This window comes from Gallinula chloropus (assembly GCF_964237585.1).
Source record: "Gallinula chloropus genome assembly, chromosome: 1".
In the NCBI taxonomy this organism is placed as follows: domain Eukaryota; kingdom Metazoa; phylum Chordata; class Aves; order Gruiformes; family Rallidae; genus Gallinula; species Gallinula chloropus.
In genome coordinates this window covers 181,678,706-181,705,605 of record NC_140085.1, presented here as the reverse complement: position 1 = coordinate 181,705,605, position 26,900 = coordinate 181,678,706, and the positions used below count along the sequence as shown (strand labels likewise).

Below are 26,900 nucleotides of genomic sequence, written 5' to 3'. Positions count from 1 at the left end.
AACTCTTCCTATCTTGGTAACAGTTAGAACTATGTTGTCAATCTTTAACTTACTCCTTCAATATGGATGTTAGCAAATGCCCAAGGAATGTCAGCTGTCATTCCAAGTTCCCCTATTGCTGATGAGTTTCTGGTATCCAGAAGTAGCTGTAACTGGTTCCTGTTAGCCCACACCCGGTGGTTTGTCTCAGTTTGGGGCTTTGGGCAGGATGCAGGTTGGCTCTGGAATTGTCCTGTGAAAGTTTTGGATGGCCTTTATCAATAGGAAACCTTGCGAGTCCTGCTTCATGCTGCATTTGTCTGATGAAATGAATTTGCCCTTAACTGAGAGGCTCTGTTCCATGGATTGTATGTCTGGCAACTTCACAGAGCGCTCAAGTGTTCCCTTCCATGCATAGTAAAGGAAACCCCAGTGCAACACAACGTGCACATGGGGGGAGGTGGCTCCTTCCCCTCCAGTCTAGCTGAATATCTGCAAACCCTTCACTGCTAATTTTGCATTCAGCTGATGTAACATGCAAAATAAATTGACAATCCCTTGCAGCAAAAAACGCTGAGCTCCTGTTATTGTGCTGTGTCAGTCCATGTTAATCAGGCTCCTCGTTAATCAGAGATTCTGCTGGTTTGGATTTCACAGGCGCTGCAGTAAGGGGAGGAACACTTGCGTTAGACTAGGATGACATAGCATAGCCAGGGTAAAGAGATGCCTTACCTGCAGAAGAGATACTAGGCTTGTCTCATGTAGGCTTAACCTGATTTCACTGATCTCCACAATACAAAGAGCAGTAACCAGTAAATGTTCTAATTGGGAGTGCATACTCAGTATTGTACATGGTTACTACTTCTCCTCAAGATACTTTACTGAGGTTTTTTGAACAAGTTTTTTTGTTCCAATAATAGCATAGTTCTACTGTTTGAATAAGCTTTGAGGACATTTGTTCTTTAGGATTAAATGCTATAAGTGCAGTGACTTCCTGTTAGTGGAATGTAAAGCATTCACTTACAGATGGCTCACTGTAGCTCCTGGATAAGACTGACTCCCTGTAGCTGCTGCTTTGTGCCTTTAGTACCTTCCAGGTGTTCCTAATGTGTGTTCTTAAATCAGGTCTGCTCGAGAGATTCTGAATTGTATTTTGTAAGCAGCTGGGGTGGTTGATACTTCATAGTTTAGTAGTTTGAAAACCATCTCTTCCCTGGGCAGTTAACTCAGAAGTAACAAATAAGACAGAGTTCCAGAACTACATGATGTACTTTAAAACATCTGGATGGGTTCTTGGAAGAAAATGCCCTTGAGTTAGTAAACACTAAGTTATCCATCCCTTCTTGAGCAGGAACTCCTCAGGCTGCTGGTTGCTGCCAGGTACAAGGATACTGTAGGAAGGTTGTGTTTATCTCTTGCCCTTTTGGGTTCTCCCCCAGGCCTCCGCATCCAGCCATGCCTAGAGATGGCTCCTGGGCTTTATGGGTGTTTCAGACCCAGTAAGACTTTTCCTGTATGTGTTTCTTGATCTTTCACATGGGGAAAATTTATTTTTAGGCTGTATATGTAGCAGTGAAACTGAAGATAAAAATGAATTGTAAACCAACAGGCTAGTTCTATGCAATTGTAAAGGTTATCTTTGTGTATCTGAACACCTTACCTTCCCTATTGCTTTTTGATGACTGTGAAGGATGAATAGGAATATTCCTTAGGTGCTCAATTAGGACTTAATAGCTAAAGACATGTTTCTTTTTTTAGTTGTTGATGGACTGAAATAAAGCTATCTTCTCTAATTGCACTTCATTACATCTGTTTGAAATATGAGGAAAACAAAGGTACAGCAGTGATCTCTGCTGCCAGTGTTTGGGAATGAGATACTTCCTAACTTGGCATCCACACAGTTGTCTTTCACATCAGTGCTTTGGTTTTCATTATGGTGCAGATTTCTTTGTACAGCTTTTTGTGCTTTTTACCTCCTCTTGTTGTCAGTTTTATTTCCTTTGGTAATCCAGCATGCCTTTCCTCACTGATGAGTTCTAATGAATGTTTTCTGAAGTCAGGTTCAGGTTTTGTGTGCTGCTGTCACTGACTGGCAGCCTTGCAAAACGCTTTGTGCCAAAGTACTCCGTAAAGATTGGTTTAAGATGTTGTGGGGGTGGGGAATGAAGCATTAAACCCCTCCTAAGTGGTACCTGGGGTATGTCTTGTAACAATACGCACTGTGACTTCATATAAACATTCACTTGCTGGTTTTGAACCCCTCAAGTAGTAATCTACCCTGCTGTAATAACAAAACAAACTGGCAACCCTGAGTACTGGTGGCTTCTATAAATCTCTCATCATTGTTTTAGTAATTTTTTTACTCTTAAATATTTTAAGGATTCCAGGAAAGCTTGCATGTTTGTCTGGTGTATTTTCTGCTTGGCTAACCATTTGTACACACATCAGAATTTTAAATTTGTTCCTACTTTGTTGCATCGCATCAAAATTGATACTGTTACCATCGGGCTTTTTATGTCTGTAGCTTTGAGGTTGGCTTGCCCTTTGCCTTCTGCTTTTACCTATGACAAGGTCTAGATTATTCAAGCTGTCTCTGAAGCCCTCTGTAGTATGCGGAAAACGAACCTGCTGCATGTTTAGCCCATGAAGGTGCAGCAGCTCACTCTGTGATGTGTGACGTGCTTGGGAATTTATGTTCAAGTGCTGCACTTCATTCAGTCTGACACAAACAGTAAATTCTGTTGGCTGGATGCCAGATTTATTCACTTACAAGGTTAAATCTAAACTTGATGTATTCAATTTTTTTTAAGCCCAACTGTCAAAGGAGTACTGCAATTTAAGTATCTTGAAATACGCTCCCTCCTCCCCTTTGGGCGTAAGAACTATGGAGGGGAACCTAGGTACCCTGATGCCATCATGCATGAAATCTTGTTGGTTTTTTTGTTTCATTAAATGCTAAAACATACCCCTATCTGACATCCTAGTGTACCCATAGTGATAATTCATCTGTGCGCAATCTGTCACTTTATATAACAGCCAGAATGGTTCAGGACAAAGGAAGGAAAGCTTAGCTTGGTGCTGAATTCTTGAATGTGACAGGAGAAGAAAGAAGATCCTTGTACTTCAGGCATTTTTTCGGTTGCAGCTAGAGGCTGTTTTTCAAACCAGTAAAAATGTTCCATCGCTTAGTTAATCCAGTTGACTCTACAATTTCTTTGTGGTTTCTATTTACCTGTAAGTTGTTGACCTTCACATAACTGAACAATACTTCTAATTAGTTGACTGCACTGTAACCAGAATTGGTAAATTTATGGGAATGCTTACAAGAAAAATCAAGTGCTTATTGGAATACCTGCCTCTGCAGTGGTTATGTTTTAACTGTTAATTTGATTTCAGTCTGGTAACTGACAAAGCAAATCCGTTGCTGTTTTTCATGAAGGTGATAAGTGGAACCAAGAAGAATTCCCTGGGGCACGAAACCCCCAAATAAAAAGGTGGTGAGTCAGAATTATGTGCTCTTAAATCTGTGGTATAGAAACCATTCTTCTTGGCATAGCTGGTGCATTAGCATCAGAGGAAGCCTGTGAGTGTCACCTTCCTGTGAAGTCATCACCAGAACTGGGGTTGAAAGATAAGGAAAGGCTATTTGGTGTTACCAGAGATGGAGCTACCTCTGGCTTCTCTTTATGGGCCCAGCAGCACACTTAGTTCTTCGCAGAATGAAGCTGCTGGATACATTCAGCAGTCCTGCATCATACATGCATATATAATTTGCCTTTCACAGTGACTCTGACATGACTCCTTTTAATAAGCAAAGCAAATTACAGGGATTTTACCATAAGCTCATGAGGAGGGTGCTGGAAAGATAACTTTGGTACAGTGTTTTTATTTGTGTGTGGGCATGAGTTGATAGTACAGCTACTTATTTTTAATAAATTATCTTCAGTGTTTAGATCCATATCTCTTAAGAAATTGATACTCCCACCCACTCATGTAATCTAGCATTTAATGATCCTTCTGGCTGTAAAGGAAACCCAGATTTGAGTCAGAGAGCATTGGAATTGATTGATGTATTGGTCAGATGTGGACATCTTACTAGGTCTTGGTTTTGGCTGTCTTGAAACAGCCCCTAGCATGATGGAGCCTTCTGTTCAGTGGGCATCTTGGGATAGAAAGGAGAAAGTAAAGACTGTCCACAGGAAAGGTTAAGGTCACAGCTTTTATCCCTTTCCTGCTCCAACAAACTTCAATGTGTATTCCTTGTTTTAGGCAACCTGGAAAACACCAGTGATCAGTACATGTACTGTGTACACAAGAGTTCTGGAGAAAGATCGTATTCAGTCTCTGAATAGATGGCATTTATTTAGTTTGATACTTTGACAGTTTAAGCAAGATTCCATGCTACAAGTAATATTTCATCTTAAATATTCAAGTTATTCAGTAATACTGGGTCAAACTTTATCTAAGTTGTAGCAGTTAACAACTATTCCCTTCGTTCTAGCTCACTTTCTTGAAAGCATGCTGAAAACCCACTTCCTTCTACAGATTGTTTCCTCCTTGCTTTTTTTTTTTTCCTAATATGTGGTTATAGCATCTTGGTCTCCACTTAAAGCTTTCAAGAGCAGCGCTGATTTCAGAGCCAGTGCCCTTCTCACAGGGCTGTTAAGACCGGTTGGTTGTTTCTCCAAGGACTAAGATCTGTTGTCCCACCTCTGATTTTTTGGTGCAAGGGGAGAATGCTCAGGAGTCATGGCTGTTACCTGTTTCCATGTTGTGCTGAGAGATGTAGTGTAGGTAATGAGAGAAATACTTATTGTAAAGAGTAACTTGTTGTCTTCAATCTCTCTGGTGCACTTAAAAAGAACATGATGCTCGGTCCTCAGAAACCAGGTGTACCAGGCTCTGTTAAGACCCTTTAGAAATACTCTGTAATGCTTCACAGGTAGTAGCTCTGATGCCCAGTTAAAATTATCTGAATTCCCTCCTGGGTCTGGGAATGGGGAACTAATCCCACTCCTCAGTCCCAGGAAGGGGAAAAGAAAAAATCATTTCATTATTTCTTTTTGTGCTTTATTTCTACCTCCTAACCAAAACACTCCCTTTGTGTGATAGTAGACTTGTGTTTTTAATAAGTAGGATTGGTTTTACTCCTCCTTCTCCCAAACCAGACTTTTGATTTTTGTCATGTACTACCTCCTCCTCTTGCCATCAGTCACCATTCCGGTGCTGTGGCAAGTTACTACAGCAATGCAGGTAAATAGTAAATGGCCATGCTCCAAGCCCACTTGTTTGGCCCTTCTGGTTTGTTTCTTTCCTATGTAGTTTTACAAGGCAAATCTACTTGAGGAAAGACACCTGATGGTGCATTAGTGGGCAGTGGCAAGCCCAGGTAATGTTTGATAGGTTTGATCTTTGGTTTTGTCTCTGCATTTTTGTGGACTCAGTCCAGTGGAAATGCCCTGGTTGCTGGGGTTTCCCACACTCATGCTGCAGGTTGCTGGCAATCTCCATGGTGAGGGGCTTCTCCAGCCCATGGGTAGACTAGGAGAGTGAATCTTCTCTACAGCGTACAGTGGGCAGTCAGCTCATTGGCACTGAGAAGTGTTCACCATGATAGGAGTATGCTTATATTGAAGCAATGTTGGATAATTGTAGCTCTGCAAGTAGGCTTGTACCTGTGTGGTATAGATGCACTACAGCACACTGAAAATTCCTTATGTATATCTATTGAGGAAGAATATGCCCAACTTGATTGATTTGATTGATACATATTGAATTATCTTTATTTGGTCTGCAGAAAAGACTAACCATGCATGTTTGTAACTCTTGTCACTGGTTCTTGTTCTAACAGCAGTCAGGATAGCATTTGCCTGTGTAAAATATTTTTTGGCAAACCAGGGACTGCTGGTTCTGTGTCTCATTACAGTTGCTGTTCAGTGCTAGAACTTTGATTTGAGAACCGGTGCAACTTGGCTGCCTTTCTCTGAGCAGAATTAGCTACCTGTAGCGATTAACATGTGCTTACAAAAAGTGAGAGCAGGCTGAATCAGCTTGAGAGTTGGCAGATTTGGCACTGCTGAAAGATGATGCGTTTGTTTGAGATCCGAAAACCTAATCGTGAAGATCCTAATCTGTCTTGATGCTTTATGTAACGAAATGCCATGTGGTCTCAGGATACGCAGTGTCGTCACCGCTCGCCCTTCTTGTTTTTGTTGATCGTGACCAACCACTATTAAACCCGACCAGCTTTGAATAAAGCAAGTGGATAATCTTTAACGGGCAAGGCTTTGTGATTCTTGAAAGTGCTGCAGAGAGTTCAGGACCCGTGGTTAGTAGTGGAATGCTAATGCTAATCTTACGGCTGCCAAGGACTGAGAGGTATTTCTTCCGACCCTCCATCTGGGGGAAACTAATCAGGGGTACTAAATAGATACATCAATGAAAGTGACACTTCTGCAGAAACAAGGCTCTGACCAAATCACCATGAAAGTGTTATTCTTGGATCTGGAACAGCATCTAAAGAGGTATTTATAAAGTTTTCAATTCTAGGTGCTTGATTTCCTTGTCTTCCTCTGGTTTTTTTTTTTTTTTCTAATAGTTTCTTAAATCATTTTGTATGAGCAAGTACTTAAGCTTCTCCTAAACCAAGGTGCTTGGCACTCGTTAAAAGTATTTCAAGCTACGTGTGTCATACCGGTTGAGACTGTGCCACACAGAGTGGTTTGCTTATTCGCTGAAAATCTACAGCCTTGAAAAACCTTTACTGCAACATTAAAATAATCCATGTTACAAAATGTTTGCTATTTACAGTACTCTTCTTTCTCCTTAAAAAACCCCCACACTTATTTCAAATCTTAAGTGCTGTAATGCTAAAAAAAACCCCGAGAATTGTAACATCATTTGAGACTTGCTATCAACAAGTTCATATTCACATTTTTTCCATATACTGTCTTCTGTCCTGTCACTTGTTCACAGACAGTGTAGTTAATTGGTCTTGTTAAATGTTTGGAGAGGTGCTGAAATACAGCTTAGTCTTCTGCAAGTTACATTTATTAACCTCCTTTTCAGTATAAACAGTGAAATATAAAATACATGGTTTTGAAATACATGATTTTCTAGTGTTTAAAAAAACCCCCCAAGTAACTCCATGAATGGGAAGAATTATTTTTCTGAGTTAAAAATACATGACGGTGGGGGGAGAGGGGGAAATGCCCTGACTCTTCATGTTGCAGAGCTTACTGGTCTGTGTGCAGAAGGCAAATACCCTTCTGTGGGAGGGAGTACAGAATGTGTTCTTCATAACTCTTGATTGCTGAACTGGTGCTTTCTTTATGCCACACCCTTAACATCCAAACCCCTTGCTCTTATCGTGCAGATTTTGACAAATACAGGTTAATGCATTTCACTTGACATTCTTGTCGTGTTATGTTGGTGGTAGTGCCTGGGGAGAATAGCTTTCCTCTGTGAATGGTGCCTCTTTTAAAGAATATAGATTTATACATTGGAATTTTTTTTTTAACAGACTCATTTTTAATTTCTTCAGCAATTGACAGTTTCTGGAAACACGCTTGAATTTTCAAATGAATGTTAAAAATAATTCTAAATTAATTCATCTAAGGAGCCAGTGTAATGGAAATATCCTGTGGTTGCGACAGCAGAGGTATGTTGTACTTGATCAGTGTGTGTATACAGCAGTGACCTGTGTCATTCCACAATACTGAACAAGAAATGGAGGTACTGAGAAGGTTGGTTCCCAATAGGAAACAATCTGTTCCACAAAACACGTGATGAAAAAGGTGTGATGGAGTAGACATGGGATGTTCTTTAGCCATGCCGCATTATTAAGAGGTTTTGCTAGAACTGCTTTTTTACTGAATCACATAGCAGCATGATGTAGCAGTTCTGAACAAAAATCTGTATCTGCTGACACTATACAGAAAATTTCGGTGATTTTTGTCCCTGTATTCTTGAGCAAGTTACTTCCTGTTTACTTCTCATCTGCTTTTGTTTCTTCTAGTTTCTTTTGCAGACACGCCAGTTTTGCTCTAGCTGTTTTTCTGTGAATTAAGGCTGGCAGACTGTCACGTTGCCATAAATTGCAAATTAAGGAGAAACTTTAACCTCTCTTGCAGCTGTTCTTGGCTAACGTGGTATATGGTTGGATTTTCTTTCCAAAACTGACCCTGCTGAATGCGTGGGCCAAGCCCAAAGAAAGATTTGGCTTTTTCCAGATTAGACACAGTATCTCTTTTGAGGGTGGGTGGAGTTGTGTGCACCTTTCTTGAGAAAAGGGGGGTGATTCCCAGGGCAGGCCTCTCCTTTTAAGTTTTTCACCATACTGACACAGTTGGTGGATCTTGTCCCATTTCCAGTCCTTGTTCAAGGGCTGCCCTGAGAAGGGCTTTTACTCTTCATAAACCTAAATATTTTATGCCTTACATATTTTATGCTTTTTATGACTGTCAGAATGTAGTCCAAGATCTAGAGCTTAGGCATTGGAGCTCTGCCACAGTGCTTTGGAGAAGTGATCACAGAATCATGGAACAGCAGGGGGTTGGAAGGGAGCTCTGGAGATCACCTAGTCCAACCCACCTGCTCAAGCAGGATCACCTAGAGCAGGATGCATGGGATCGCGTCCAGGCGGGTTTGAATGTCTCCAGAGAAGGAGACTCCACAGCCTCCCTGGGCAGCCTGTGCCAGGGCTCTGTCACCCTCACAGTGAAGTTTTTCCACGTAATCAGGTGGGACTGTCTGTGTTCCAGTTTGTGCCCGTTGCCCCATGTCCTGGCACTGGGCATCATTGAGAAGAGTCTGGCCTCACCCTCTTGTCAAACATCCTTAAAATATTTATAAATATTGATCAGATCCCTACTCAGTCTTCTGTTCTCCAGGCCAAACAGTCCCAATTCTCTCAGCCTTTACTCATGAGAGAGATGCTCCAGCCCCCTAATCACCTTTATTGACCTCCGGGGGACTCTCCCCAGTAGTTCCCTGTCTTGAACTGGGGAGCCCAGAACTGGACAGGGCAGAGTAGAGGGGGAGGGTAACTCGGCCTGCTGGCCACAGTCATCTTAATGCATCTCAGGATACCATTGCCCATCTTGGCCATGAGGCCACACTGCTTGCTCATGTTTAACTTGCTGTCCACCAGGACTCCCGGGTCCTTTTCTTTAGCTCTTCTTCCCAGCAGGCCAACCGCTATTTTGTACTGGTGCCTGGGGTTATTCCCCTCTTAGGTGCAGGACTTGTTGAGTTCCATTGAGTTCCTCTCTGCCCTACTCTCCAGCCTGTCCAGATCTTGCTGAATGGCAGCACAGCCTTCTTGTGTCAGCCACTCCTCACAGTCTTGTATCCTCAGCAGGCTTTCTGAGGGTGCACTCTTCCTCCTCATTCAGGTCACTGATGAATATGTTGAACAAGACCGGACCCAGTACTGACCCTGGGGGCACAGTGTTGGCTACAGGCCTCCAACTAGACCCAGCACTGCTCATCACAACCCTCTGGGCTCTGCTGTTCAGTCAGTTCTCAACTCACCTCACTGTCCACTTATCCAACCCGCACTTTCTAAGCTTGCTTATAAGGATGTTATGAGAGACAGAGTCAAAAGCCTTTACCAAGTCAAGGTAGACAACATCCACTGTTCACCCTTCATCCACCCAGCCAGTCATGCTATCATAGCACCCCTAATGTCTATATGCTGCTGGGGAGCTGTCTAGCACTGGCCAGCTGGGAATAATGACTACATGGGTCCACAGAAGCTGTTAATTCTAGTTTAAGACCATAGACTGGTGACTGTGTCTACTTGAGATCAGTGTATATCAGCATGTCTGCATATTCATATTGAAAGAAAAGCATTGTGACATCTCCAGGTTTCAAAAGGAAGTACAGAATTGCAGATGTGAGACTGGGGATAAAAAACAAACATGCTGTAAGATGCTTTAGCCTTTGGTTCTGTCATCAGCTGTAAGAGAGTGCTTGTGTGCACCTGCCAACTCTTGGGATAATTAAGGCAGGCTGGAGTTTAAAATCCATGGACAATACTGAAAGTAGGGATATAAAAGCTTGTGTGTCTTGGGCTTTCATGTTTAGGTTATCTGAACTTCAGGTTGTTTAAAGCATACCTTAGTGAAAGGCATTCGGCATCTACCTGATAATATCAAGGGAGAGAAAACACTGTATTGATGAGCTTGTCTTTCTTGCTGTTTTTAAAAGGCAGGCATTAATTCATCATTAGGCAAATATTAAATAGATTCATTCTGATACAGAAAAATAAAAATCTGACAGCCCCTTAAATCTGGTATTTTCTCTATTTGAAGGTAACTGCCCATTCAAATTGAATCAGGTCTCAGTCATTCCCAGGATTTCAAGGATCCTTTCAATTTCCCTGGCATCTTTCAGTCTGTCAGTAAATTCTCCCCAGCCCCAATCTCTGGATCAGTTCAATAGTTCTTTTCTATCCGTTTCTGTTTATCACCAGCTTGTTCTAAAATGCTGAATTCTTCAGAAATGGGGCTGAAAAACTGGTTTGGGCAAACTAATTCAAGGCAGAAGCCTCTCAGTTGCACCAGTGCTGCCCTGTGACTCAGACATTCACTTACAAATATTTTTGTTTATAGCTGTGGTGAGTTGCTTGTACTTGAACTGCTGATTGACATTACCTCACCGTCTACCTGCCCAGAGCCTCAAGTCATTAATAGTAGCTGAGAAGAGTCAGAGAGGAATTCCCCTGCTTTGTACCTTGTGTGGCAGCAGGCAATGCCTCCCTGCATGGGGCAGCTACCTAGGTTGGTTTTCAGAAAGGGTGGCCTGTCTTTTGTGCTTGGTGGGAGTCTTCAGCCGTGGTTCTGGCTTCACCAGTGAAGCTGCAACAGTCTTTAAATCCTGTCTCGTGGCAGGTGTTTTCCCTCCTTACAGTAGCCTGCCAGCAGTGCAGCAGCTCAGCGTGTTGGTGCTGTAGAAGGGTGGCCCCTGGGTGTCTGGGCTAACAGGCTGTGAGAGAAGAATGAGGAAACGTCCCTGGGAGCTGTTCTGTATTCCAATGTGTAACTAAGAGGGTTACTCATCTTTGACTTCTGATACAGGAGTTAGTTGGGGTTTGGTTTTGTGGGGTTTTTCTTTTGAGGCTTTTTTGTTTCTTTGGTTATTTTAAGCCACAGAGGTTCAAAGTGCAACCCTAATGATTGATTTCTGGAGGATGAGGTAGTTGTTTTCAACAAGCATTAGGTACACTATCTGTACATGTGTGTATATACACACACATTGAAGCTCAGGCCTTGTTTTGTACAAAAGACTCTTGGAACAGCTACTGAAGCATATTTTAGGTGTATATCTACCAGAAAGCAAGCATCAACGGTGTTAGGGAGCGGATGGGACTGCTTCATGACCAGGAGGCCACTCACATTTAGCCAACTCTGCGTAAAGATGATTACCCACTTAGTGAATAGGTGCAAAATAGTTTGGTGTCACTTTTCCTTCCCAAGTTGTATATTAAAAGATTAAGAGCACGTGCCTTCTGCTGTTGCAGAATGTCTGTCTCAAAGGTGGTGAAATGTCAGTGGTGTCTGCCCAGTGTGGCCACCGTGGACCCCGCAGTCTTGTGGTACTTGCCATTTGTAAGATAGAAGACGTCCTGTGGAAAATGAGGGGTTCCTTTAGAGGAGCAGTAGGGTACTGAGGAGGCTGAAGCCTACTTGAAGGGCAAGTGGGACTTTGGAATCTACAGGCCTTCTGTAGGTGATGTGGACCTATGCCAGCCATTTGCTGTCTCTGGCCTGGAAGGTGCTTGAGGCGTGCTCAAAACATGCTGAACTGGCACATCTGTGTTCTGACTGTTCTCTGGTTTGCAGGATTACAGGAAAAGTGTTGTACTGAAATGGGTTATACATCTCTAAAGCCATAAGGCACAGTCAGGTCACATTACAATACTTATTCATCTGTCTTTAGAGATTCTATTTTTTAGTAGTTTTAAGCACAGTCATTCCATAATCTTACACGCTTTCTCAGGTATCTTGCATTGTTTCAAACCAGTATTGCTTTACAATTTCTTCCTTCAGGAAGGAAAGCTTAAATGTTTTTTTCTGTGAAGATATACTCCATTGGGATTTCAGTGATGCTGAGTCAGGAGGAGTTGTGCCTCAAATCAGTGAAGCTATGCCTGGGTTAGGAAGCCTGGGAGTACTTTCCCTCTCCAGCGTCTAGCTGTACCTGCTTCTCAACACTGTACTGAGTTGAAATATATGATTCCTCTCATATGCTCGTTTCCACAGGGCTGGAAGCACAGGCTGGGCAGGAAGTTGTCCAGCGAATGTCTAACTTGGTGGTTGATAAAGGGGAACAAGGCTTTGAGATACACTGCACTGTGCAGTATAGCAAATGGGGTCACATTCTCGTGTGTTTCTGGAAGGTCCCCCGTGCTTCCTGAATGGGCAGATATATATGGGGTTTGATTTATAGAAATGAAAACTCCCTTCTGTATGTAAAAATACCTTTAAAGGCATTGGAGTGAAATCTGCCTCTTAAAGCGCCCTCCTGCTTGGGTGCAACAGCAGGTCTTGAATTTTTCTCTGTGTTTATTAGGAAGTGACCAAAAGATGATGATCTGTGGGTTCATGCACAACTGGAAAAATGTTGGCCACTCAGAAGTTAGGAAATGTGGTATTACAAATACACTTTGCATGTGTCAGAGCTAGGGGAGTTACTCTTGAAAGCCATTTCACCTACTTGTTCATTAGATACTGCTAATAGGTTTGAAGCCGTTTGCCGGTGATTGAAAAGAGACTGAAATTTTAGGAGTGTAAATGGACAACTGGATAGAGGACTGAGGATTTAGTGTATTTACCAAGGGAAGAGGTGGCATTGAACTCTCACTTTGCTGTCTTCATTCTGCTGTGGCTGGGACAGAGTTGTGGTTTTGGGGATCTATTATTTAACAGAATGACCTTAATGTTTCTGCACAGCAGGGTGGTAAGGAGGGATCTGCTGTGTCAACAGTTGAGCTGAGGCAGACCTTCATCCTCATTCAGGGCAGGTTGGAGCTCCATTCCCACACTGTGGTTTTACTTTAGGTTTTGTTTCTATACCTTTCTCCTTTGATCACCATTGATTGTTTTTAATAACTTCCATAGAAGCTGGGTTAGGGAACTTAATTTCAAACTTACTGAAGATCATAGGAAGATGCTGGTTTTCAGGGGATTTGGTTTTGTTCCTAGCAAACTCTGGAGTTGGCTTCTAGTGTGATATGCTTCTGTAGAAAATACAGGCTTAATTTCAAATATTGAATTAAAAAGTGCCTGTCAAAAGGAAAAATATATTCAGTGAGAATGTTAAGTGTGCCTGAATTATTAGCTGATCTGGGATTGTCAGTATAGTTTCAAGGGGAACAATTAGAAAAGGGAGGAGGTGGGAAAAGAGGAAGGAAGGGGTTAAGTGATTTAAAAGAAGAGAGTATGGGCATAGGCTTTACAGGGAACTGGGGACATGGATGGACCTAATGTCCTCTCCCCCTCCCCACTTCCATAAATAGCACCAGTCAGTAAAATGTAATACTCCTACTTCAAGTGACTTGTGACTCTCCACAGCCCTAAGGAAATAGATGATATTGAGAGTTTAAAAAACAAAGCAGGTGATGACAGGTGAAACTGACTGGTTTTTAATTTGATGGCTAAAGCCTTCTGTGTGCTGTCAAGGGATGGGTGGGTGTCAGCCACTGTCCCAAAGTCCCTCCTGGCCTGTTGTCCCTCCAGGTCAGAGATGCTGTTTATTATAGAGAACTTCAGCTCTCCAAATGCTGGTGGTGTGTGACTGGGCCAAACCACTTCCTATACTTATTATGTTATGTGTAACCTGAAATGCTGCAGTGGCTTTCTTTTTCCTCCCCTCTTCATTTCATTTTGGAGTATGTTGTACAGCTAGAACGAGCGGGATTAAATGCCAGTATAAGTGGTTTTTACTCTGAGGTGTTCTTCTTGGCTTTGAGAAAAAAGGTTGCATGTGAAAGCTACATATACGAGCAGGGAATTGAATGCTCGTTTTGTGATTTAAATCTAAAACTATTTCAACCAAATTTTACATAAGGGAAAAAATTAAATTTCAGCTCTGTGCTTTGCATAGTGAAGCTTACAGATTCTAAGATTTTACCAGTTTTCTACATGTGCTGCTTCATGTCACTAAACTTCTGGTTTTTTCCTTCCCTTCCATCCTGGGGACAGAGACAGCACACAGAGTGATGTTGGGGGCAGCTTTCTGCAGGAAAGAAAATCAATTCCTGGCTCAGATGTCCCACTTAAAACTTTCAGGATGCTAACATGGTTGGTGGATCTCTTCCCACTTGCAGTCCTTGATCAAGGGCAGTTTATGGGATACTGAGGAAGGCTTTCACCTTTAAAGCAGCTGAATATTTATAGATATTTGTTTTAAGCTTGGGTATGAAATTAGGGAAGGCTGTGATTCCCAACTAGATGTTACTGCAAAGGTACAACTCTTTAAATTTAGATGGTGCTGCATCTGGATGCAGTTTCTGGTTCTGAGTTATGATAGCCCTCACTTCTCTATGTGACCGGAGTTCAAAACGCAGCAGATGTGCACAGAACAGGGTCCTTCACCCCAACCATAATGCTGGATGGTCACCTGTGGATGATCTTGGGAAAGAGGATGCCACATGTCCTTCTTCAAGCGTCAAAATTCCTTTAAGATGGGGCATATTTCCTTGCAGAGTTCTCTCTGTGGATTATCTCTGCATTTGTCTATATCCAGATACTTGATGTAGACCTTATGTTTTATTTTGTCAACATTAAAATTGGTAGAATCATTATAATTCTCATTAAAAACAACTGGTGTTGACTTAGCAATTAGTTGCCTGTAAAAGAGAAAGAGGATATCCTCAGAGGAGCGGGGAGAACTGCTCCTTGTTTGTCTTTTGATCTTACATGGTAATATCTTCTTGCTTTTAAATGCAGCCTTCTGTCTCCTGTGCTGAGCACACAGCGTGATACTTCTGTGTATGCCTTGTGATTAGAGATACTGTCAGGTTATTTCCAGAACCCCAGTAGGGTGTATGTATTCTTTCTGCTGAATATTTATTTAGCTATGCTTGCACATCTGGGGAAAAAAAATAATGATTTACAAATATAGCACTTCGTTTCACTAGCATCTTGCATAGCTTTCTCTTTTATCTGCTTCTCATGGAGCTCTAAATCCCAGTGCCTAGCAAGCCAAATTATAGATGCAAATAACGTTTTACTGTAGGGGAGGAAAAGCCCACACTTAAAACTGATAGAGTAGTATCTGGGAGCAAGAGGTTCTTCATTTTAGCAGAGATATGTAAATTGATCAGGAGTAAGTTCTCAGTTCTTCGGTTTCTTTAAATCAGGGTCTTAGCTGCAAAGTTTAGGGCTGGAACAGGAAGTTGATGGAGTTTCTGTGATCTGAACATGTTTTGTTTGGGTTGGGGTTTTCTTTTACCTTTAGTTTTTTGAAAAATTGTTATTTACCGAGAGGGGGAACTCCGTGGGCAGCTTCTCCAGCCTGGATTGTGCCTTTGTTGAGATGAAAAATGTCATGGACTAGTGAAATAAATGATCCTTTAGTCCTAGATTTTAGCTGCATCCAGAGTTGTTTCTTTAGGCTATTCAGCTTGGGAGCAAATTTGCCTAAGTTTTGGTACTGGGGTTTTGCTGTCAACACACAAATAATTTTGAGGTTGTGGATTTTAAGGCAGAATAGTTCTTTGCCATTTATTGACTGTTTTTAGATGCCAAGTGAAATGTAAAGTCAGATGTCACATAGCATCTAATTACTGTAGACTTTTTCTTGGATTTTTAACCTCTTGAATTACTTTTATTTTGTAGCTGAAAACTGCAGTTGAAGTCCACGGGCTCTGGGCCCGTTTGTAGTGTCAGATGAAAGGGTGCTGTGACAGAAATTGCCGTTTCCTAATACGGTTTGTGGTGTGGTCTCTTTGCAGCTTAGTGAAGAGACAAGATCTGTTTTAAGTTCAGGAGATGCTTGTCTAGAGCTTTTAATGTTGGCATCTCAAGGGAGCATACCCTGACAAGGTGCTTGAAAGATAATTTTTCAGTGAAGGAATTTTTTACCCGCATGTAGAAATGTGCCAACCCAGACTTGCACAGGGACAAAATGCTTCTGTGCTGCAGCTTACCTCATGTGCTTAAGATGAAAAGCACTTTCTTCAAGTGCTTAGCATGATTAAATTGAGACAAGAGGAAATTATTTAGTGGGAGAAACAGTGTTTAAGAACTGAAACACTACAAAAGGTGAAGCATGATAAAAAGTCTTTGACTACCGCCGACGTTTCAGCTGCAGCAGTTAATTTATTTGAGGATCAAAGTTACTGGTGAGCGACTTGTTTGGCACCGTATTGTGCTCTGCCCTCCTTGTTTTTCAGTAACCCATCTCGCATCTTTCTCTTATGCTTGATGCGGTTTGTGAACACCTGGGGGGTGCCCCACAGACGTGCAGGTTTCCAAAGCCTGTGATCCTCCGTGTGAGGGGACGAGCGTCCCTCCGGGCGCACCTACCCGGGGTGTGAATCGGTCCCGCCGGGTGTGAGCCCGGGGCCTTTCTCACCTCGGCTCCCGGGATGGTAAAATCGGGAGCTTTTGCGGGAGTTCACGCTAGTTCGGTGTAGTGGCTGTTAATGAGGTGTTAAAGAGATGGTTGGGAGGTTTTGAGTAACACCTTAGTCATCTACTCTTTTCTCCAGCTGTAAAGGAGAGTGAGTCAAAACAACATTATCTGAGTGAAGTGCCTGTTGAATGGTGGAGGAGGCAGCAGGGGAGGTAAATCAACAAGCACGCAAGAGGAGAGGCCGTTTGGAGGGTCGTTTGCCTTAAACATTCCATAGATTGTTGTTTCATAAATAACATACATTAAAAAAAAGCTACAGCAAAACCTCAAGCTTTAAATGTAGTGTTCAGACGCTGTCAGGCAGATCGTGGGGTGCTGAGGTGAGAACATTTCAGATTAGTGGTGCTCCCTCCCATTTTGGGGATGGAAGTAGTAGATAGATGTCATGTTTTCTGTTTCCTAGACGATCTGCGAGCTCAGAGCGTTCTCAGCCATAAAGGGAGACTTATGGCTTGCTTTTTTATGGGGTGGGCAGAGCAGAACATGCATATTAACACGCAGTCCTGCTTATGCAGCTGACAGCTTTCTGTTGAATCACAACTCGGCTTGTAGGCATCTAAAAATAAATGAAGGAATTTGCTAAAAGCCCACTGAAGTTAATGCAATATGTTTGATGAGTTCAGTTGGAATTGGATTTAGGGTGGTATCTGTATCTCTTCATCAAGATATATTAAATACAGATTGGAAGAGGACAATGTTATTTATTGTTACTTTAAGAATAATATGATTTTTCTGTCATAAGTGGAGTGGTGGCAAGTAATTCTCATTATGGCAGCACCAACAACCATCCTGGAACGCATCCATGACTTTATTTTTACTTGTACAGATGAGAATATGTACAGATGACTGCTGTCTGTTCTGCAACAGTCAAAGCAGGCGTGTCAAGGCTATGTCTCTTCAGGCATGCTATCCTAAGCGAGTTACTTTATGAGGACCTAATTAGCAGAGATAGGCTAACTGCTTTTTTACACCTCATCTTCTCATTAAGAGCTTCAGGGGAACAAGACTGCCCCTGAGCTTGTGTCCAGATGAAGTTTAGTTAATTGTAACATCCTCCATGATGAGGAGTCGATTGAGACATCACTGACTTTCGAGCCCAACCCTTTATAAAGTGTTTATTTAGATCAAGTCCAGGACAGAAGTTGATACAGATTCCTGCACAGATATGAGGTGCTCTTGGAGCTGTTTATTAAGTGGCTCGCTTGGTCACTGACTACACCGAATGTATTTATTGCTGTGTGTAGTAAATAACCTCTGCAAAGCAAGTGGTTGGGTGAAGAGTGTGTGTAACATACAGTTAGTTAGTTACTGGTTTTTGTCTTGCGGTCGGAAGCTGGAGCCCGATGTGTGTGTGTTACTGTGTTGCTTCTGATTTACTTGCTCTATTACATTTGCAAGTCAATACAGGCCAGGGATTTTTTTATTACTATTTTTTTTCGAAAAGCTTCCTTTAATTTTCAGCCTGTTAGGCACGGTGCTGTGCAGCTTCCCCAAATAACCCGACGGGCAAGGTGTGGTCTGTGCCCTTGCGGGATGTGCAGCCTGTGGTACCGGGAAAGCAGCTACGGGGAACTCTTACTCTTAAATGTGACCTCACTCATGAATAGGATTAGTTTGTACTACTCTGCTGGTATTACTGAATGAAAGAATAGTGGGCTAGGACAGCATAAATAAACTAAGAAGGATGATGCAGATACGCAAACGCTAAATTTAGCTTTAAGACGATTATTCTGTGCCTCCTGGCTTTCCTGCTTCTCAGGGAGCAGCACCTGTGACATGTATGTGACTTCTAGTTCTCAGAGAAGTTTGGTGGAGAGGATTGAAGAGGTTTTTGACTTTTTTTTTTTGTGCCTTTTAAATCATGTAATGCCTGATGAAAGCGTGGGTCTAGAAAATCGTGGGTTTAGAGGTCGGCTGTTTGTTGTGGCACTGTTTGCACTAGTCTAATTCAGGCTTGGGCCTCCTTGAGCTGTCACGGGCAGATAGAGAGCATCACTGACCAGGCAGCGACTGTAGTGGTGGTGGTGTGTGACACAGGAGACCATGACATTTGCTGAGATACACACCGCAGTTAGGTGGGAGAAGAATATTTTCCTAAATTATTAATGCATGTGCTGCAACTTGTGGTCTTAATGCCGTGTGGTACGATCCAAAAAATGAGTCAGTAGGCATTTTCCGTGTTACTGTGGGAGAACATCAGCTGGCTTGCTAGGCGTCTGCGGGTTTGTGCTGTGTGTGCTCTTTGTGGGCGATCCGACAGCAGAGTGTGGTGTTGTGTTTTTAATAAATGATTTTACGGACCCGCGTAAGGGCTAAGAGGGGAACGTTGCCGCTTTAGCAGGTCTGTAGGAGGTCTTGAAGCCTTTTCCCTGCACCGTGTGTGTTACGTGTGTGTGGGTCTCGCCTTCCCCGCCTTGCACAGCCACACCGGCCAGCGGGTTTCAGTCTCCGGGGCTACAGTGTGCTGCGGCAGGGGCTCCGGGTAGAGGCCGTGGTGCGGGCAGGTGGGATCTCGCCCCGGCCGTGGGAGCCGGCTAAATCATTTCCCCCCAGGAGCTGCCCCCGGGTGCGGCGGGGCCCGGGCCCGGCCCGGCCCGGCCGGCGCTGCCGAGTGCCAATAGATGGCGATGTCGGCGCGGCAACGGGCGGCCTCTCGGCGGCGCGGCCGCGCTCCCGCCGGCGGCGGCGGCTGGCAACCGGCCGGGCAGCGCCGGGCTTCCCCGCCGCTCCCCAGCTCCTTTCATCATTAGTATTTTTTTAATTCCCCCTCCAAGTCTCCTGGGTGGGAATCGGCACGGTGAGCCGCGCTCCGGTACCCCGCGTTGTCAGGGTTTCACGGGTGGTGGTGGGAAACCTGCCCCCTCCTTCCCTTCCCCCCCCCTCCCTCCCCCGCCCCCGCGTGTGGGGCCGTCCCTCGTGGGCGCTGCGGAGCGGGCAGGGCGCTGCCGGCCCGGGGAGCTGCTCGGCGAGGGGGGGGTCGGGGCTGCGGGGGGCGGGGGGGGAACGCTCCTAATGAGATGCGATGGAGCGGTGGGCCGGGCTCCGGTTGCCTTGCAGCCAATAGGCGACGGCGGCGCCGCATAAATTATGGGGGGGGCCGGGATGGCCAGGTTTTGTGCGGCGCGGCGGAGCGCTGACCTCGGAGCTGGCCGAGCGCAGCCCCGCGCCCCGCAGGGTCCCGCCGCCCGGCCCCGCTGCCGCCGCCCCGCTGCCCGGCGCAGCTGCCCCGCCGCCCGGCACTCGCACGTACGCAGGCGTCCGGAGAGAGGGAGACCTGATTTCTCCGGGGAGCGTTTCTGGCCGCGATTGCATGAATGCCCAATGTTGTAGACCAGTGGCAATGGATCTAGGAGTTTATCAACTAAGACACTTCTCAATTTCTTTCTTATCGTCCTTGCTGGGCACCGACAACTCATCCCTGAGGCTCGACAGTAGGTAAATAAGTGTTGTGTCCGAGGGGCTCTGCCGGCGCGGTGGTAGCGGGGCAGGTGAACGCCGGGCTGGCTCCTTTGTCCGGGGGAGCCGCAGCAGCGGCGGCACCGGGCGCCCGCCTCTCCTCGCCTCTCCTCCCCGGAGGGGTTGCCCTCCCCGGTGCGGAGCGCTTCTGCCGCAGCCTGCAATTAAGCTCCATCTTTGCGGTCTGTTGGGGGCAAAATGTCGGGATATTTGATCGGGCTGCGGGCGGGGGGTTCGGGGCGGCTTCACAGGTTGCTTTGCTGCATTGGAGCATCCCGGTGAGGCGGCGGCAGGGCAGCGTGAGGATGACTTTCTCAGCCAACTGGCTACCAATGCCCGCGTCTCTTGTCTCTTAAATAATTCAACCGCTGCTAATGTTGAATGTTTTTTTTTTCTTTTCTCTCTTTCTCTCTTGCAGCTCCTCTGGTGCAAGCGTGGTAGCTATCGACAACAAAATCGAGCAAGCGATGGTACGTAACCGATTGGGGCTTAAAACCCTGTTCGTGTTTAAAGCAGTAAACAATATCGGGCTGCGGCGGGCGAGGGTTAACCCTTGCGCGGACGCGTTTTTACAGCGGGGCCGGGGAGGGAGAGGAGGGGGAGGCACGGGTTTGCTTTGCGGGGGCTGCTTTTTTTTTTTTTTATTTTTTTGCCCCCTGGCTGTTGTTTCTTTATTGATCAGAGGTTTCCTGCGGGGAGGAATGCGCACGTTTCACTATCGATGCCGGGGAGGGAATGACGGCATCGCTGTTGGCTCCCGAGTCCCCTAACGATTGATCCCGGCTCCATGCGGCGGGGGAGGGGCGCAGCCGGGGCAGAACGCGGGGTTTGGGGTTGGTTTTTTTACACACACGCACCCCCTCCCCCGGAGGTGGGGTGTTTCGGGGGAGGCTTTTCACTTTGAATTTTTTAACTCTCCTCCAAGCGCATCCCCCTCCGGGCCGCCCCTGCCGAACGGGCACATCCCCCGCGGGCTGCAGCCGGGTCATCCTCCGCCGCTGTGCCCTTCTCCCGGAGGCCGGCCCGGCGCCCAGGGCCGGCGACTCCCGCTCGGGGTCCACCACCGGCCCTGCCCCCGGCGCGGTCCCGCCGCGCTGCGCCTGGGGCCCGGCCGCCCTTTGTTACTGGAGCGGTGCCTGGAGCCGTTCTCACGGGAGCCTCTGCCGACTGTTGCTAGGCAAACTCCGAGCCTTTAACTCCCGGCTATAAATAACTCGGCCGGTCATTGGTCGGGACGCGCTCTGACGTCACCGCGGCCGCGCACGGCCGGCGGGAGGGAGGGAAATGCGGCAACCTGCGCTGAGAACTGGCTGCAGCCGGTGCGCGGGGGGCGGGGCCCGGGGGCGGGGCCGGGCTGCGGGGGCGGGGCCGCCGCCAGGCCCGGGGCCGCACGTGTGCGGCGGGGCCGTAGGCAGCGGGTTGTCACCCAGACCCGGGCCCCGGCTGGGGCGGCCGCTGCGAGGGAGAGCATTGCCCGGCCGGCTGTGCCGAGAGGATGCTGGGCGTGAGCTGGGGGCTCCTGGCCCTCGCTGGGATGCAGGGATCACGCTGGCGCTCTGTTGTAGGTGGATCCGCTGCTGCTCCCGCTGAGCTGAACGAGAACCTGGGCTGCTTTTGTAACGCACGTGCTCTTTTCTGTGTTTCAGGATCTGGTAAAGAGTCACTTGATGTATGCTGTAAGGGAGGAAGTGGAGGTCCTCAAAGAGCAAATCAAAGAGCTGATAGAGAAGAACTCCCAGCTGGAGCAAGAAAACACTCTGCTAAAAACACTTGCCAGCCCAGAGCAGCTTGCCCAGTTCCAAGCACAGCTGCAGACTGGTTCCCCGCCTTCATCTTCCCAGTCACAAGGGACGACACAGCAGCCCGCGCAGCCGGCGTCACAGGGGTCGGGGCCTTCAGCGTAGTTCAAGATGCCGTTGCCATCGTGATCGCTGGCCTCTGGACTGCCCAGAGCAAGGGACTAGCGGGAATCCGCCACAGCCACCTTTCATCCATTTCAATGCACATTGCAACCCGGACTGAGGACTCCATGCCCTGCATACATCGGGAGAGGTTTCTCCCCTCTGCATTACGCACTCATCTGTCTCTCTCTTTCCTCCCTTCCCCCTTTGGCTTGAAGGAGTCTTTGTTCTCTTAGGTTGATTGAGTAAAATAAACTTCTTCCAGAGAATTAGCACAAGCACACGGGGGAACTTGAGCAGCTTCTGCAAATGGCTGAGGAACGAAGCTGCATGCCTGAATCCTTTTGGTTTGTTTTTAAATCTTCCACTCATCCAGTGACATAACTGGTACAAGTGCTTTTCAAGCTTGGAAATATGAAGAAATAAAGACTGGAGTAAAAAGCGATGGCTCAATCCCCCATTGTGCACTGGGGTTCCAAAGTGAGGACTGGTGCATAGGATCTTAAGAGGAAGAGGGAGAAAGGTAAACTCAGTGTTTAACACTTAAATGTCACCTGAAACCTTAAGTGCAAATACTTGCACCGTTTTCTGAAGCAGTGGACAGGTGCACAAAGCTGTAATATATATAGAGAGCAGGTAGGTGACGTCCAGTTGGGTCATAGGTTAATTACAATGAAGGTTATTTGCCTACTGTATATTTGTGTATTTAGTGTAATTACTTTGTAAAATAGAAACTGTAACTATTTAGGTTGTACAGATTGAAGTTTAGTTGTTCCATTGGCTGATCTGAAGAAGTTTGGGGGAGTTTTGTGTTTGTTTTTTTATGCTACATAAATAAGAATGCACCTACGCAACTGTTCAGAATTTGACAGATTTATGCTGTTTGTGTAACTTCTGAAGTTCCCTGGCTGCTGATTATCTTGAAGTAAATCTTTGTTCATTGTAGTTTGATTCAAGACAGGAAAAACCACTCAAAAAAAAAGAAGAAAATTCTCAAACCCCACTAGCAAAGAACTTGAAAAACCAACAAAAAGAGCTAAATTTGGATTTCCCAGTATGGATTTTTTGCATATGATCTGTATAGTAGTATGCATATGTTTTTGTGCATGTTCTCTAAACAGTTGTAACACGTCAATGTATTTAACTGTTGCACTTGTCAACTTTCAATAAAGCATACAATGTTGATAAATCACTGTTCGTATATCGTACTGATGTTAACTGCAGTCGCTCCCAACGTGTTACAGCGCAGTTTTTAGGTTCCTAGTGAGGTCAGGAAGCTTAGGGGTCTCTTGGCTTCAGGGCTTTCTCAAAATTTTAGCTTAAATGTGCAGCTCCTGCTTTTCCACAGTTTCTTAAAAATGTACCGGTTGTGAAGTCAGATGGAGGAGGAGGAGGAAGAAGCAAGAGCCCTGGCTGAGAGCGAAGCGCCTTGTTTTGGTCCGATCCTGTGCAACCAGGGCTGTTGGGTGCTTGTGGTAAGCTGAGCAGTGGGTAAGCAGGAGCTCAGACTAATGTGCAACCAGCAACAGCTGGTAGTGGGGCATCCCATGCTGGCACTAGCCCCAACGCCCTTAATTTGGGGTGACAAAGGCAGCGGGCATCACAGGTCAGCCATAGCATCGCCTTCTCTCAGGCTGCCAGTGATGAGACCAGGCTCAAATACTGATATCCAAGAAGGTCTCACTTTCACCTCTACAGCTCTTGCCTTGATTTTTTGTGTGTGTGAGTGAATTGAAATCATGTGAACATGTATGCGTTCTGCCTTGTAATAGAGGCAAGAACTTCTGGGTGAAAGATGATACAGTTTTTCCTTTCAATTCAGAAATCTTTTTTCGTCTTTAGTCATGATAGTTAAAATAAAACAGAATCTAAACCTAGAAAATTCTAAGTGGAAGACTGGATACGGTGTGACAGTCTGCAGCCGGGGAAGTGAAGGAATGTACAGTCTTCCTGGATTCTGTTTACTCGTGTTAAGTCTCGTGGATCGTGGATACTTAATTCACAGTTAATGGGATGAAGTGGTCAGTCGTTTCGAGGAGCTGTAGGAGAGCACTTTGAGTGTAATTGCAGTGCCCAAAAATTTGAATCCAAGGAAATGAAGGAGTTAATTACAAAGGTTGAGGTTTGGGGTTTTTTTTGTGTGGTCTTAAATGCTACTCACTCTGCATCATGAAAATTGGGAGGTATCGTTGGTGTGGAACTTAAAGCTGTTGAGCGAGGTTGCGTGTAGCAGAGGGAACAAGGAGGCTGAGGGTTCAAAGGCAGGACAGAGAGACCACTTTTTTGGGTGACTGAGGGCGAGCTGTTGGCTCTTGGGTATTCTGCTTGTGGCAGCTGAGGCAGCGCTCTGCTGTACCTCAGTGCGAGTGGTTGCACTACGTTTATTGGGATTATATCAGAGTACGTGCATGAGTGTGTCTGTCTGTGTGGAAGTGTGAACTTTAATTTGTAGTTTGTGTTCTCAAGATTTCAGTACGTAATCTAAGAGCGTTCTTAATGAGGAAACACCAGAGATGAGATGCTTTTTTTTCATCTTTGATGGATTAAGCTAAAATTAGAAATTGATGATAGCCTTTGGTGGCAGAGCAGAGCTGGAATTATTTGGATCTGACAAAAGGAATGCTAATTTTGGTGCTTTTAAAAGGGCTTAATTGTCTCCAGTTGCCTTTATATTATGAATGACTCTTTAGCTCTTCCAGGCTGTAACATTGAGTATATAAAAAAGTCAATCTTAACAGGCAGATGAGTCCCCCCCCCCCCCACCCCCCCCCCCCGTTTTGCTGACCAAAATTTGCGAAGAATTATTTTTTGTTTAAAACAATTTGTGTTCAAAGCAAAAGTATATACAAGAGTATATTCTAAATCCAAGACATTTTTTTCTTTCTAAACTGCTCTTTAATATGGCATCTGGAAATCTGGAGGGATTTTTTTAGGTAATACATTGATAATTTTAATACACTTCAACATTGGCGAATCTGCTTATTTAGTCTCAGGTACCAAATAGTTTTAAAACTCTGGAGCTGTCTTTTGGAGCTGTTTATTACCTGCTGAAGTTTCGGCTGAGCAGTGCTCTGCTGGTGAGATTTCAGCATTAGGTCTGTCAAAGCAGCAGCCCCTCTCTCCGTGAAACGGATTCAAACTGACTGAAACTGCGCTTGGGCTCCAAACAAAGCGTAGACGCTTCGGTCGGTGGTGTTGTAATACTCCTGGAATGAATTGTTTTGACTTTTGCTTTTGTTCTGGAACAAGTTGTTTTTTCAGAGCGCTCTAAATCAAGCCTTATCGATAGTGTCGTCTTTTTCCACCGCAGTTTTTCCTTCGCACCAACTCCCAAGCGCTCGGGTTTTCATCCGCGGTGAGAACCGAACTAAACGTAGCCTGTCTTCTTATATGTCATGCTTTTTGTTCTCTGCCTATCTCCAATTCAGTAATTCTTTAGGCAGTGTTCAAGCTGTTTGTCATTTAGCTTCTTGTTGACATTTAGCTGCACACTTGCTTTATTTTTAACAGCAATATGATAAACTGATCTAAGCAAATTTTCACAGAGGCTGAGTTGCTATTTTTTTTCCTAGAGGCTTTTTTTTTTTAAAAAAAAAAAAGCAGTATTTTGTTTTTCTAAACAATTCTATACAAGTCGAGGTTGTCCAAATTCTGAGCGCTCTGTACATACTTGAGGAAGAGAAATAGGCTTCAGCAACATGCCCAAAAACTGTTCGGAGAGCACCCAGACAAAACCTCCCAGCAGCAGTGGAATAAATGCAGTGCCTTAGATGCCTCTCCCTAATTCCCTTGGAATAAATCAATGCCTCGGAGGCAGCTTCCCATCTTTCAACTGGAGAAAGAACCCGGCGAGGCTATTTAGGAATTACCGCCCTTGATTTCTGTAGCTACAGTGAATGTATTAAACTGAATACAAAGAGTTTTAATTATTATTTATTCCTGAAATAGCAGTACTCGAGCTGGCTGAGTGAAGGCATGCTTGTTTAGCTTAATCTATGCCATTCGCAAACCCTCTCCTTGAGTGTCTTGAGTACTCGCCTAACGCTTCGCATCTTACAGACGTTGCATTATTTCTGCCTTTTTTCCCTCCCTCTCTTTGGGGATAACTCTTTTTAGCTTTCTGGAGTGTTTTCTGCTGGATTCAACCTGAAATGAGTTACAAACCCAGAGCTTTGCCTAGTCTGGAAGCTTGCCCGATCCCAACCATTGCTGGTCAGCGTAACTTCAGATGCGCGTGAAACAAAATGGAGAGTGGGCGCTGGAGGGGAGCTCCTGGGAAGGCTGGAAAGAGCTTTGGTGTTTGAGATGCCTGTTTGAAACTGCTCTGAAAAAACACCTGCTCTTAGGACGGCCCTTTTCCTGCGATGAGTAAGCAGACCCTTCTGACTGCAGCTAGTATCTGCCGAGCTAGGCCGACAAAAAGCTCTCGACAACCCTGTGGCGAGGAGCTTCCAGCAGACACTGGCAACTGCCCTCCTCGGTCGGGGTCCAATTTCCAACAGGAGCCAAGCCAAGCTCAACAACAGAGTTGAAAGCCAAGCCATGAATAAACTAACTTCCTTACATTGTAAATATGTAGGAAAAGGGCAGCAGTTCAAAAGGGAGAATTAGCAGAACTGCGATGGCTTTCCTTGAAATGATGGCCCAGGTGGTGGTTGTTCACTGAGGTGCCCCCGGGAGAGCTGTGCTGTGCCAAGAGGTAAAAGAGTTTGGGTCAGACGTGGCCAAGAGGCCCCTGAAAGGAAAGGGAAAAGCAGTTCTCAAAAAAGCCAGGTTCTTAGGTCATCTTGAAGCCAAACTTTGATTCTTAAGCTGCGTTGGGTGGGGGTGGTTTTTCAGTGATGTGTATGTGGTAATACACGTTGGATGCAGCTCAAGTCCTCATGAGAAAGTGTCTACGGGCAAGAAAAAAAGAGGTCA

General features: G+C 45.2%; 1 protein-coding gene across 4 annotated transcripts in view; it reads left to right on the top strand.

The window, feature by feature from the left end:
• Window positions 1-23,163, top strand: part of TSC22D1 (TSC22 domain family member 1) — a 93,817-nt gene extending 70,654 nt beyond the window's left edge. Inside the window, exons 1-3 of one of the 4 annotated variants that reach the window (XM_084276201.1) lie at window positions 19,869-20,058; window positions 20,498-20,549; window positions 21,726-23,163. In XM_084276201.1, coding sequence (XP_084132327.1) covers window positions 19,934-20,058; window positions 20,498-20,549; window positions 21,726-21,983 — 435 coding nt within the window. In that variant the 5' untranslated portion in view covers window positions 19,869-19,933 and the 3' untranslated portion in view covers window positions 21,984-23,163. Of the gene's footprint in view, window positions 1-19,868; window positions 20,059-20,497; window positions 20,550-21,508; window positions 21,641-21,725 lie in introns of those variants that run through there. The other 3 variants (XM_084276203.1, XM_084276200.1, XM_084276202.1) reach the window with 3 other exon arrangements.
• Window positions 23,164-26,900: the final 3,737 nt, after the last annotated feature.